Consider the following 15,128-nt stretch of genomic DNA (forward strand, 5'->3'; position numbering starts at 1 on the left):
ACTGGATTAATCTTGCACAGGATAGGGACCAATGGCGGGCTTATGTGAGGGCGGCAATGAACCTGCGGGTTCCTTAAAAGCCATTTGTAAGTAAGTTGTATTATGTTGGGGTTGTATCCGTTTTCTTGTGCTAGACATGAAAGACCCAAAATACGTTTTCCGAAGTGATATAGTGTTAAAAGTTGTGTAATCAAGATGTATACTTTTTATTTCTTTTTTGTTAAGAGAAATTTGAATTGTTTAAATAAAGTTCAGTAATTTCAAATGCAATGATTTGTTTCGTACAAAGTATGTTACTTAACACTGCCTTTTGCTTATGAATTTTACATGCATTGTAGCATACATAGAAGGCAGAGGTATTCATAACAACACTAGAGCAGTTATTAGTAATATTTGAACATATTTTTTAGTAGGTTATTTTACGACGCTTTATCAAAATCTCAGGTTATGTAGCATCTGAATGAGATGAAGGTGATAATGCTGGTGAAATGAGTCCGGGGTTCAGTACCGAAAGTTACCCAGCATTTGCTCATATTAGGCTGAGGGAAAACCCCGGAAAAAACCTCAACCAGGTAACTTGCCCCGACCAAGAATCGAACCCGGGCCACCTGGTTTCGCGGCCAGAGCGTTAACCGTTACTCCACAGGTGTGGATTTCAACATACTTATCTACGTAGATTGGCAGCTCTGAATTTAGCGAAATCAATTTTTAATCCTGGCGGCCGTTTGCTGTAACGACGAGAAAACACACTATCGTGCAAAAATTGATCTTACACATGCACGCAATCAATCATTTAGGTCTTCTTTTGTGTAATTTATCTCGCACTGTAACGCATCTTGAGTATACATAAGTTTCATCACACAAACGCTCTCAAGAAAACATACTGGCTGCTCAAGTTAACATTGCTGATGCCAAGTAATGCTTGGTGATGTATCTAGCTACATGCTCCTTCATGCAAAAACAATGCGAGCATAATGCAACTCATGGATAGTGCTGTGCCATTATGGTTCTCACTCGAGGGAGATTATTACATCCGGGGTTTGGGGTTGGACAGAGGTGCTTTGAGTCGGTGACACATGCAGGATTTGCAGTCAGGCCTTCTCTCTGCAGGGACTCGTGTTAGGTGCACTGCATAGAGCTCTAGGAAAGGCCAGCTGACATGAATAAACTGGTAGCATAGACAACTCTCCCTGCTGTTGGTTTCTCACGAGGCGGACAGTGCACAGAAAAATCTTACTGGGTTCGTTAATAAAATATGACTTAATTAATTTTAGTGTTTTATATTTCACAAAATGTAATAAACCAAGCTCATCAGGTTGATCAGGAAAAGAGGGTCATTTATGAACCTTGTATTCCCTACCTTAGTGCCAAGTATAACATCCCTCTCTTCAATTGGTCAGTGACAGGTTTATTTTTTGGTGCTCGGAGTTCTTTACCAAAATTTACATATCATTTTTTAAAACAATTATCAATATCATCTTTTGAAATTCAAAAAATCATCTCGCAAATTCTCAAAGATTCCCTGCAGATTATACAATTTCATTTATACCACTCCGAAGGCCTTAATTAAGGATATGCTAATTTTACATAAAATCTTTTATTTATCAGTATAATTTTATAGTTATCTTCTAAGATTTTATTTTATAATTGGTAATCAATGGTGCTTAATTATTACACTTTATTTTTATAACAATATTCATATTTAATTAATTATATTTGTTTTATATTAATTTCCGGATCCTCGTGGTCATCCTTAATTAAGGCCGGATGAGCTTTTTTCTTTCTCTCTCTTTATTTATTTATTTATTTATTTATTTATTTATTTATTTATTTATTTATTTATTTATTTATTTATTTATTTATTTATTTATTTATTTCAACACTACCATGGCTGAAGCGAACCATAACCATAACTATAGCTCAGTAGTTTTACTCATACTCATCAACAGCTTATACGTCGCTACTTCATTTTGTAACTTATTGACTTCGTAAGAGGGCCTGAACATTAGTAATCTGAAGAGAGGCGTAATTTTCTTTCATTTCATCTGTCCACTATTTCTTTTTTATTTTCATCAATTTGTTGTTATGTTGACGATGAATCTTATCTCTTATACTATACCACCCAGTCCTTCCTGTCAAATCCACCACAGCTTATCATATTCTGTCCCTTTACATCTTATGATATGCGGAGAAATATACTTCATGATGACTATTTATCAAGATATTTGTTTTGTTTCAGGATGGACGTACCAGTGACATCATCACATCGGTGCCTCGTGCCACTTTACACGCTCCTGATTCTTGGTGAGTAAAAGTTTTCGTCTCAAGAAACTCATAGAATTAAGCGAACATTTTACAGATAGGTGTCTGATTTATTTGCTTCTGGTTGTAACTTCACGATAAAAGAATTGCGGATATTTCTCTGTACGTAATGATGTTCAGTTAGACACATCTGCTTTGGTTTGAAGAATAGGAAGTTTATTATATTATTGTTTGAAAGTGGACGTGTAATTCCTTATATCGTAACTGAATATACAAAATAACGGATATTTGTTGTCATTTTTCGCGAAATAAACGGCAAACATAATAGAAAAGAATGTAATGAAAGTAGGTTTTTATTTTTACAGATTTAATTGCTTACCTCTTATTAGGCCTACTAAGTTTTATGCAAACCTATATTTTACAGAAAGCATACGGTATAAAGAATCTGTTTCTAGGAGATTTGAACGCTAGGTTATAAATAGAGACGAGAATTTAATGCTAATGCATGTCTTTATAGGAACATATGGCATAGCTTAAACTTAGTACTTAATCCATTTCATTACTTTCTGGTTCCAAATATGTGTACTTTTTTCCGTGCATATTTGCATGTTTTGGCTTTTTTGAGGATAAAAACATGCATAATGCATATTCAAGGAATTTTTAGCGTAATAATGCATATAATACACATTGTATTCTGTTTAAATGCATGTTTTAATGGTTTTGTGTGGACACCTCAGTTTCTCGATTTTGATGTCCCTTATTTTAGCTTCAGTATTGACGAAGGAAAAGAAAAAAACTAAATGTCAGAAAAATGAAATAAAATGTTAAGATTTTCACAATAAACCAATTTAGAAATGATGATAGTCGTTAATTGTGCAAAAAAAAAGTGAAGTGAAATAACAAATTTGGAACAAAAATGAGAGCGTATATTTAATGTATTTTTCGCTTGATCGTGCATGTTGATAGTACATGAATGCATGTAGTCTATATTTTGGGATTTTACAGTGCATGAAATTCTCTCTCTAGTTATAAATGTGAAATGTCTATACCTGCAAGGTGGATCATTTTTTAATTGAAAATAGGCAAATATGCATTTTATATGGCTACCTAGGAAAGTTAGGCCGTGTCTCAAAGCTCAAGTCCATACTACACACTAGTGACTAGCAACTAGGTGACCTGTAAACTATACACTAGGGAGCTTTGAAGATGTATGCTTTAATCATGGCCTTCTTTATAGACTATTTTTCTAAAAACCATGACATCACGGTGCAGCACTGAATTAAGAAGGCAGTGTCCTAATACAGTTTCATTACGAGTTATGTGGAAAAGATAAGGGCTTAATATATTACAATAATGTTTAAAACATTGCACAGAAGGTACTAACAATGTCAGTGTTCAAAGTTAACGTGTTATTTTACATTATATTTACATTATTTCACTTCCAAAGCATTTTAAAATTTCATAACCCCAATTGCTGATGAGGTATCCATGTTTGTTTAGTGAACAAGTCAACAATCAAGCGAGCATTTTCGTTTACTAGACACAACGGACTTGATTACTATGCACTATGTAGCTTTGGATCATAACTTCTGACGTCACATCCGGCTATTTAGTTAACAATCTAGTTCACTTCAGGTGAAAATGTAGCTTTGAGACACGGCCTTAGCACTAGTTATTACTAGACACTTTCTTCGACTTAATATTCTAATTTTATTTATTTATCTATTTATCTCTATGTCTATATATCTGTTCTTTCATTCGTCAGTCAGTCAGTCAGTCTGTCTGTCTGTCAGTTCATTCATTCATTCATTCATTCATTCATTCATTCATTCATTCATTCATTCATTCATTCATTCATTCATTCATTCATTCATTTCTTACTATATGTAATCTGCAGCTAAATATCGCATTACGTTTTTTTCCGGCCACTAAGTGTAAATGGATAACTTTTTGCTCCATTAAATGAAGTTATAAATTTCATGTGCTGTACAATAATTTTACTGTGGTGTCTGTATTAATCTCTGTCTTGAAATATGTTTCAATGTTGAAAATTGAATAATAGATACGTTTAATACTCCTTAAGTTTCCAAAGACTTGTTACAAAACAAACAACAAAGACAAACAAACCCACAAATCACATTAGGAAAATAACCACACAAGAGGAATACAATTCAGAGTAACAGTTACTGTAAACAATACTAATTAATCAATGTACGCTTTGTTCGTAAGGTCTTCCTTGAATCTGACTATGTACTATATAGTATATAGGTTGGTAGATGCTGTGTATAGTATTTGGAACTTCACAAGTTTCTAAATGTTCTCATGTGCCCGTCTTTGTATATCAATATCTGGGTCATATCGCTTTGAAAATATACTATGGAACTCGTTTCGATATTTCACATGAACCCCAGATTTCTCTCTCTAAGTTATATTGGTTTTTCATTAGCAATGTAAATATCTTATCCTTTACTCTACAGAAATTCCTACGTGTATTTATTTTGGGGGTGATCTGAATTAATGTAATCAATATATAATTACGTGTCTAGCATAGAAAGTAATACTTTTGGGACCGACTGAGATTCCACAGTCGATGCGTCAGTGAATCAGGAATTTCTTACAAGTACGCGTAAGAAAATTTCTGTACTGGTAGCATATAATATTTTCAGCACACCTGCACGGAAACTTTGATAAATTAATTCAAAGAATACGGTATTATTTGGCTACTTAACGTCTTGATTTCATATTCTACTTGTAAATGTGTTTTTTGGAAGATATACTACTTATCAATATTCCTATGCCACATACTGTACTCCAACCACGAGAAAGTCTCTGCGGAATGAGACGAAGCGGGCTAATGCTGTGAATGAATGTTGATGTCATAAGATGTCATAAGGTCACACACGTGAGTACTCGTATCTCTATTGGCTAGCTCTCACAACACAAACAATAACAATGATAGATACATATTTATACTACCCTAGTTACAAAATTAGATTACTGTTAATCTCATGGTCTTTTAATCCCTCCATACAGGAAGTAACAAATGCAGGAGAGCGCATGGTTTTTAAACTGACGTTATAACGATAATATTATCTATCTACTTCGCTCCAATAGATGACGCAATAGCAAGTACATTCCTTTCACGTTTGATCTCCTGGTTGGAGGACAGTACTGAACACTTATTCTCCAAATTATTTCTCAGTATGTTTCAATTTACTGTTCTCTACTCACAATCTGGGCATTCGTTCTAAACAGGATTCTCTATTGCCTGTTCTTTACCAGGTAATTCTGATTCAAATAAAACTAAATTTTAATTAAATATATAGGATGGAAGTAAAATAATCCTGCAGATTGAAAGGGACCGTGGGGTACACATCAATAAATAGAAAGCTATATTACGTTTTATTATTAAATGCACGATTAATTAGAAAATTAAATTTGGAAGTTTCAGCAGTCTGGCAACAACGCCGCTAACACAGTCCTCTTTCTTCCCGTAATACAGATGTAAGAGGTCAACGAAATCAGGTCTGTCTCCGTACGTGAACCACCTCGCGCCATCCTCTTTGGATACAATGTTGCATTCTGGTTGCATCGTTCATTGGTTTCAAAGTAGTGATTTTTAAATTAAATTTATTCGAAAACAGTTCACTCTATTGAAATATGCCAGAGGGATAAATGATTCTTCATTAGATTTTCTATCGATATGCGTAAAATCCACTATCCTACTCGCAATAGCCGCCGAATAAGAGGGTGTTAAACATTTGGAAAAATATTTTCTTCTGAGAAAACAATGAAATTTCCACCAATATGGCATTACGCTTTTTTGTTACATACAGCATGAGCTGTTCGCTCTGGAAATCTGCAAGGCTGTTTCACCGCCACTGTGTAGAACTCTCAAGGAATATTATAAATCATCAAGACAAAATTTATCACAGCAGGGATATAGGTATGTTTTTAGAGTGGACAGTATTTTTCAACTTAAACAGTCTAGTAAAGGTCGGTCCTAAATTTAATGCACTAGATGTCTTCCAAGATATCTTCTTATCTGTGTGGAGTATTCATTGGTGTAGGCTGTCTCTCTGTCTGGGCCCATTGAACTTCTTTTATTGCAGTGCATTACCGGATGCAGGACATGCATTTTGGGGGCACCACTCATTTTCGCGAAATTACCTTGACACACATGCGGCTGAAGAATGTATAACAATGCGTAGTAACAACATAGAGTACTTCCTATAACACTCAGCAGACAGTTAAGGTTAATAGGTCACACACAACATGGTCATACTATCTCAACATGCATTTGTTTTCGGACATATATCCATTGGAACTTTTATTTTCTAATTTTGACCAGTGCTATCTGATGTGCCAATATGTCAAACTTTTAATTAAACACTGTGTATTTTTATTATTATTTGCTTTTAAATAGTAATAAAATTTATCAATAATATTTATAACCTGTCCATTGCTGTGGATTAATAGTTAACATGCCATGACGCAAACGGGCCCGGGTTCAAAACCTGATTGGGACAAGTTAATTAGTTGAGGTTTATCCGGGTTTTACCTCAACCAATTAGGAGCAAATTCTGGGCAAATTTCGGGTCTAGTCCTTGAAATCATTTTGCTGGAATTATCACCTTCATCTTACTCTGACGCTAAATAACCAGAGCTGTTGATAAAGTGTCGTAAAATAATCCAATAAAAATTATATCCTGCTGAAACCGATCAGGAAGAGGAGAAGGAATTACTGGGACACTAGTTGAGAAGAAACTGCCTTCTGGAGATTGCACTGGAAGAAATGGTGAACGGAAGAAGAGTTCGAGACAGAAGAAGATATCAAATGATAGACAACATTAAGATATATGAATCATATGCGGGGAATAAAAGGAAGGCAGAAAATAGGAAAGACTGGAGAAAGCTGTATTTGTAGTGAAAGACTTGTCCTTGAGCAGAACACTGTAAATGAATGAATGAATGAAGTCAATCAAAATAATGAGCTTAGGAAGAAAGTGACAAACTGTGCCATTACAAAAAAGATGGATAACTTATATTTTTATTTGTATGAATATGACTCCAATTGCAAAATTTTCAGACAAAATTTTCGAAGTTTGAAGAAATCAATATCTACTATATTACATATGGCGCTATCTGCAAGCAAGCATGGCAGCCTCAGGTTTATTGTGCAATCTTCTTATATTGGAATGATTGTTGAAGTAAATTTAGGATCGCTCTTCACGCGAATGATTTACTGCATGGTGTCATTATATCGATTCAGCCACAGCATCCAGTTCTGACTGGAGACCTGATCCTCCGCCTGTCTGTAATGTTATTCTGCGGCCTCCTCAGATCGATGACATCTGTTCGCAATTCATGTCCTTTAATCTGCTGCATCCTTAACCAGAAGAACATGTCGTAGTCGATTCCACGACTCACCAAGACGCCATCTGTCAAAAGGAGCTACACTACCCCGGTCACCAGCAGTCCGCTTAAAAGGCCCTGCGGAATCCTCTAGATATGTGCAGCTCCCGCAGACAGATGCCGCCAATAGGCAGATCCTGGAAACAGCTCTCCCGGTCGACATGTAACTATTAAGATGATTAATAGAATGATACTAATAAAGGCAAAATGAGTCTGCGCTCCAACGCAGAAAGTTACCCAGCAATTCTGCTTCGAGTGGTTGAGGAAAAAAACTCAGAAAAAACCCCAACAGGTCACTCTTCCCGACCAGGATATGAACCCGAGCCCGCTCGTTTCACGGCTAAGAAGGCTTACCGTAACTCTACAGTGGTGCAGTATCTGTACCCTTTACAAAATTAAAAGAAAGGTATATTTAATTTCTTTTGTACAGTTTCTTACACGGACTTTGCTATTTGTTCCTAGTCTGATACTTTCTTTCTATATTTTTCTTCAACTTTTTTTCATCAGAATAATTCTTTCTTCCTTTTATCTTCAATTATAGTATGTAATAAAACTTTCTGGTTATTTTCGTTTCCCCATCTCCATTGCGGACTTTTCATAATCTCTTTCGCACCGTCGCTATGTAACTATTTACTTGAAATTGCGTTCTTGTTAGAGGATAGAAATCTCATTAACGATGTTTTGTTTATAATTACACTTGATTAGAAGGTAACTCGATGTTACTGGTCCACAAACTGCAATAACCATGCTGTGTCCTTTGTGAATGTTCAGATGAAATGGCGTTTTGATTCGCCTGTGTGCCCGAGGAGTAGGTTTGCTTATGAGTCCGCAGCCACAAAACACGAGACAGAACACAAACTAGTGCTGCTCTGCTCTGCTAGACTATTGAGCAGGCATAGCCACTGGAACAAATAGGATGAGTCTGGAACTCCAGTGTTTGCGAGACCCTCTCGGGAAATTGCTATAGCTGTTTTCCTTGCCGTTGTCGTCCTCCAAGTAATTTTAGGGGAAGAGGTAATCACCATGCACTTCCCCACTTTCTGCGCGCCATAGTGATTTCTACGTCCTTAATATCTCGAAAATAATGCTAGCCATGTTACAGAACACGAATAGGGAGTTTTGTATTAGAGAAGTACATTTACTGCACTCCTTTATTTTCTCGAACTGAAGACGATGTTGCATTACAAGAATAATTTCATTTATTAAATTCCACAGTTCTTACAATAGTGCTATAGTTATGAAATATGATGACAGTAAAAGGATAGTTATTTATGTATTTATTTATTTACTTATTTATCTCTTTATATCTTTATTTATATATTTATTTATTTATCTCTTTATTTATAATACAAATTGCGGCTTAAAATTAATAAAAAAAATGGTTCGATTTAAATTCACTTGTAATTAATAAAGATAGAACAATAGCTATCCCACTTTCTTTAAATAATAAAGGTAATAAACCAATTTCATCTATACTACAAATTAAAATGCATAATTCTGATTGTTCCGATATAAATTGCAATTGTTTAGTTATTAAAGAATTTAATGAGGTTAAATACTTAGGTATAATTATTGATAATCATTGAAAATGGAATAATCATATTCATTATATTTGTAATAAATTGCGTAAAACATTATGTTACTTTGTTGTTCTAAGAAATATTTTGTCAGTTAACTGTTTACGTATAATTTATTTAGTATTATGTCAGTCTATATTTATGTATGGTATTATAGGTTGGGGTGGAACTTATAAATCCAACCTTTATCCTTTAATTTTACTACAGAAAAAAGTATTAAAAATTTGTTTAAAAAAGTAGAAAGATTACCCAACTGAATTGTTGTTTAAATACTTCACAGTTTTCAATAAAACAAATGTATTATTTTATTTTATTAAAATATTTTCGTAGTAATTTTAATAACTTTGAAAGGTATATACATAAATATAGAACTAAAAATATGAATTCTCTGCATTTGTGTGAACCAAAATGTAAAACCAATGCAGCTTTTTATCATAGCATGAGTCAAGATCCCATGTTATTCCAATATAATTTTAACCACGAATCCTCTCCAAATTTATTAAAAAAATAAAAAATAAAAAAATTGTATTTGATTTATAGTTTGGGTTTAACATCTTAATCACTTTTTAATCTGTATTCACTTGCAATTTTAATTTTGTTTTTGTTTATATTGGAATCCCCTCCTGAGCACGAGTCTTACTCATTCAGCAGTGGGCTAGTTTATCTTTCTTTGTATTTATTAATTTGTATTCATCTCAGACTTACTAGCAATAAAAATAAATAAATAAATAAATTTATCTTTTTATTTATTTATTTATTTATTTATTTATTTATTTATTTATTTATTTATTCTATTTATTTACTTATTTATTTTGCTAATAATTGTAACATAAAATAGGCAATAATATAAACAGAAAAACTTTAGCTCGCCCCTGAAAGAGTAGAACTCGTGCTCAGGGACGGATTCCTGATTTGAAATTAAATATACTTCGGTCATTCGAATATTAATGACAAAACTGATAGTATTCACCTCTCCTAGCTGTGACTAATATAGATCTAAGATGGATATGGGATAGCGTCGTGCATTACAAGAGTTATGTTCGGTTCAAGTTTGTCGAATAAGGTGAAGTCCGATATTCGCATGTTCGTTCTGCAGAAGGAGGCCTGTCGTGTTTCTTCCACCTTGTTATAAAAATATTCGTTGTCCTCCACTCCAGTTCTTTCATGTTTTAACCGCGTAAGAATTTTAGCACAGATCTTGCGATTAATTTTTCGAATGAAATAAGATGAAGTTTGTAATATCTTGTAATGGCACAGTTTGCCACTCTCTTTCTAAGCTCAATATTTTGATTGACTTCATTCATTCATTCATTCATTCATTCATTCATTCATAGTGTTCTGCTCAAGAGCAGGTCTTTCATTACAAACCGAGCATTCTCCAATCTTCCCTAATTTCTGCCTTCCTTTTAGTCTCTCCATATGAACCACATATCTTAATGTCTTCTACCATCTGATTTCTTCTGTACTGAACTCTTCTCCCGTTCACCATTCATAAAAAGCTTACTTTAGAAATAATTATGTAAACTGCTCTAAATGGTGTAGAAATGAGATATTTTGATATTGAAATATTTATGTCGTGTTTTCAGACTTTCCCAAAAATGATTTTCATAAATATTTTGGCAAAACATTATTCAGTTTTGGTCGGTGTTCACACTTCGTTCCATAATGTCTGACAGGAGATGTAAACATTGCCAGCAGAGGAGGAGAGAAGTGTAATTTCTATTCAACGAATAACAGAGGTCTCATTCCATGCTTGTCTTGAAGTTGGGCGAGGGTAGAATGCTTCAGACTGCCCAACTTCGAGGCAAGCGTGGAATAAGACCTCTGTCCAGGGGCGGCCCGTCCTTATGTGCTACAGTGCTACAGCACAATGATAATTTTTGCTCAAATAAAGTGTTTGCAATACCACATAGTATCTGATCTGCCATTTGACAATTTCCCGTGGTTATGTTTATGACGCGTTATAGAGTGTTTAGTCTTCGCTCTTCGCTCTTTGGTGCATCAGGGGGTACGTTGTGCTACTCAAAACTACATGAGATTGTAGACAATTAATGCGCATGTGCGAAGCTGAAATCACTGCCCTGATTGGCTATTTTTACGCGGGGAAGTGCTGTAGTCAGCTTCAGCACAACACAGCTTGGAGATTGCAAAAGTAAAGCATAACGAAAGAATGCTTGTTTGTGGAAGAACTCGGAACTATGTACAATGTATTTGGTAATTCAAGTGTCCGACTGCTGCTGCCATCTGCCTGTCTTTTGAGGTTCCTCCTGAATCAGTCAGCAAGCGACGGAAAATGGAATCCCAGAAAATTGATGCCAAGAAAGTCGTATAATTCAGGAATCTACTTATCGTTTCCAGTCTTTAAGCTACCTAGACGCAACAAAATTGTTAAACAGCAAATTTTTTTGACAATTTTTCGCATAATCCTGAACGCGAAATTGAAGTTGCTGTCAACAGCTATACTGTACTGAACAAAAGAGTGTTAAAGACACAACTTTGAATTCTATACGGAAGACCAGACTTCCGGAATATAGATGGAGCTGTTCAATTGTTACAATACATAGCCTCCAACAATTCACAGGATCCATTCTGTGAAGTAACGAAGTTGTTAAATATTTTGGTTACAACACCAATGACCACTGCTGAGCCAGAAAGAAGTTTTTCTTGCTTGAAACGCATAAAAACGTTTTTAAGGAACACTATGTCCCAGGATCGCCTCACTGCTCTTGCAATACTGTCAAGAGAAAATAGTATGATGTCGAAGATGGACGGGTTTAACACCAGGGTAAATGACAAGTTCTGCAGTAGGAAGGAACGTCATATTAACTTCATATTTCGTCACTAGGCGAGTCTCAAATTAAGATAAATACATATAAGTGTGTACAGTAGGCCAATATAGAGATTGTAGCACACTCAGCCGCTACTGCCTCTGTCATTAGTTGAATAGCAATTATGTTTAAATCTCCTGAAACTAAGTATAGTTATAAGACAATCTCATTGATATTGTATACAGTGGTTGTAAAAATAAGAATCTTATGTACAACGTCACAATGCAAACAAAAATTAGACAAAAACAGAAACCAATCAAACTTCGATTGATTTGTGACAGCGAGATGATAATTTTGTGCGAGAATTCACAGTTGTTTATTACCTGATATACTTCTTACAATTTGGGAAAATATAGGAAAATATTTGTCCAGAAAATCATTCCTAGCTGATTTGGAAAGCACTCCAGAAGGCAGCCTGCGCACACGATTCGAACTAACCAACCTCTTAGTTATGCCTGCGGCAGGAATTACTGAGGGCATGGGATTATATACAGTAGAAAGGGACATAGAAACAGTGTTATGAATTCCTTTTGTCATGTGACTAGCACCAAGCGGAATCTCTTCGCTACGTTTCCACACTCGCTTTGCGCTGTTTAAAACAGAACAACATTGCGATGAGACTAATGAAGCCGTGATTCTGAACTGTTCTGTCGCGCGGGTTGCGGCATAGCAGTTCACGGGGCAAGCGGGGAGTTTCATTAATTTAATATATGTTAATGGAGTTCAGAGCAAGTCCAGTGGCGCCAACTTTTTAAAAACATTGAGTGGGCTCAAACACTTGATCATAATTTCCCAAAATAATCTCATAAATCCCCCTTTTAATGATATTATTTTTCGTAATATTGATGTGACTACGGATAGTATAGGCCTATACAATATTCTGTAGAATAACTAAATGGAGATCTAAGAACGATTTTGTAAAGTGTGAAGTTAGTATATGTTCCATTTACTTGTAGGTAACATTATTTTGGATTTTATGTGAATACCAATTTGTTCCTTCATACTAGTAACTATATACAAAAAAAATCTCCGAATTATCTTGTGCGTTGCTGTTCTGCTACATTTGACACAAAGCACTTCACTAGTCTCTTCCTCCAGAGATTCGCATAAGATGCTCTTTTTTCTATCATAAGCTGCCTTTACTATTACTATCCTCCTTTCGACTTCTTGGCAGCAGCTCATGTTACTGCTTATAGCACACCCCAAATATTTGAAGCTGTCCACTTAAGGTAGGCCTAAGCGTTCACTACATTGTATCGCACTGCTCGTACGAATCGCACGCAACGGATATTTTAAGTGCAGTGCGTTCACTGTAACGGCTTCACCTCATCGCCTCATCGGATTCCCTATCAGCTGTTTAAAACATGACGTCGTACGATGTTGACATTACTGAAAGCAGAGGAGTTGAGGTTAGGTCTATTAGTTACGTCTGTTAGCGAATAAGAATTTGTAATTGCTTCATGCGTCTTAATTGAAGAGGAAGAAACGAAAGAAATATTGGTTACATAATATATTTGCAAGAAACGACTTGATTACTGTAACGGGAACGCCTCAAATTATATAATTCTTCGCAATTTTCTACAAGCGAAGTACTCCGTCTGTTTTTTTGGCGCTACACTGAACATGGCACAACATAATAGTAACAGTTGACCAATTAAAATTTATTTATTAAAGAAGGCCATGATCGCACGCATCGGAAAAGTTTCCCATCCGAGAAACGTGGACGGATTTGCCGCGAGGCGATGCGTCCGATATGATGTAGTGAACGCGGTTACGTAACAATTACAGCAAAGATAGTCTTTTTCCGATTCTTGCGATTCGTCCGATGCGTGCGATACGATGTAGTGAACGCTTACCTTTATTCTACTGACTTAATTCGAATTCTCACGTTTACCTTCTTCATTTTTCCCAATAACTATGATCTTTGTCTCTTTTGCATTTATCTTCATCCTATACTGCTCACAGCTGTCATTTAGCTCCAGTAGCACATCCTTTAGTATCATCCCCGTTTTTGAGCAATGCTATATCATCTGAAATGCTTATACCTATGCGAGCTCAATACCTAAAACAAAATATGTCCGTAGGGATGAGTATTAGGATCGACATTATCCGGACAACCTCTATATATAGACCTCATAATAAGTTCGCGTGACGCCTGGAGGAAAGAGTACATTGCAATCGTTACAGTAAAGTTAAGAAGTGAAGCAGTGTATCAAGTAGGCTAAAAGTTGATAATAGTCTGAGCCAAACCACCGTCGAGAGCATATCACAACCAGCTGCTGAACTATGCCAGGCTAGTCTGAAAATCGGAAAGTGACAACGTGATATTGTAAGAAATTGCAAAAACTTAATACTGTAAGTCGGCAGAAGAAAACACCCAACAACTGGAATCCATTTTATGCAAGCATCTCACAAGCTATGATGAACTTTTAAGTGTTTAATAAGTGGGTTTATTACATGACAGTGAATGACATTAAGCAATTTGTGAACATCACCCATTAAAAAATTGTATCGTTATTACTCTGATCAGATCTATCTAAACCTGGTATTAATGTGCAATTAGGTGATTAATATCTGAAGTCATTCAACAACATCTGACATTGCTAAAATTGTCAGTCTCTATTTATAATGTTTATCAATCATGTGAACTATAATTAATTATGAAGGGATGATTTAATTAACTGTTTTTAATTGTTTTACTTAGTATTGTATGCTAAAATCATTTTAAGGGGACAATGGTTAATTAACAATTGATAAGAATATTGCAATAAGGTTAATTATGTAAACATATAACGGTAATGTTGATAGCATGTGTAACCATTATGGCATTGTCAAATATGTACTAGAGATAATTTGTAGAAACAAAAGCCGCCCTAAATAAGGGTTCGATAGATCGGCCTACTAATCAATTCATAAAGAATAATCAGTAAACAAAACAATTTTGTGACACTTGGAAAGAAAAAGAAAAAACATTAAGATAAGAAAACGTAGGAAGTCATTTACAATAAAAATTTTGTTGGGTACAAATGATTACTAATTATAGCTA

The 15,128-nt window shown here is 35.1% G+C and overlaps 1 protein-coding gene across 4 annotated transcripts in view; it reads left to right on the forward strand.

The window, feature by feature from the left end:
• The window catches only part of LOC138699599 (cell adhesion molecule Dscam1-like), a 1,432,092-nt gene that overhangs the window by 255,090 nt on the left and 1,161,874 nt on the right, over positions 1 to 15,128 (forward strand). For all 4 annotated transcript variants that reach the window (XM_069825611.1, XM_069825614.1, XM_069825615.1 and 1 more), the window contains exon 2: positions 2,240 to 2,304. In XM_069825611.1, the coding sequence (XP_069681712.1) occupies positions 2,241 to 2,304 (64 nt within the window). In that variant the 5' untranslated portion in view covers position 2,240. The remainder of the gene's footprint in view (positions 1 to 2,239; positions 2,305 to 15,128) is intronic.

This window comes from Periplaneta americana, chromosome 5 (genome assembly GCF_040183065.1).
Source record: "Periplaneta americana isolate PAMFEO1 chromosome 5, P.americana_PAMFEO1_priV1, whole genome shotgun sequence".
NCBI lineage: Eukaryota > Metazoa > Arthropoda > Insecta > Blattodea > Blattidae > Periplaneta > Periplaneta americana.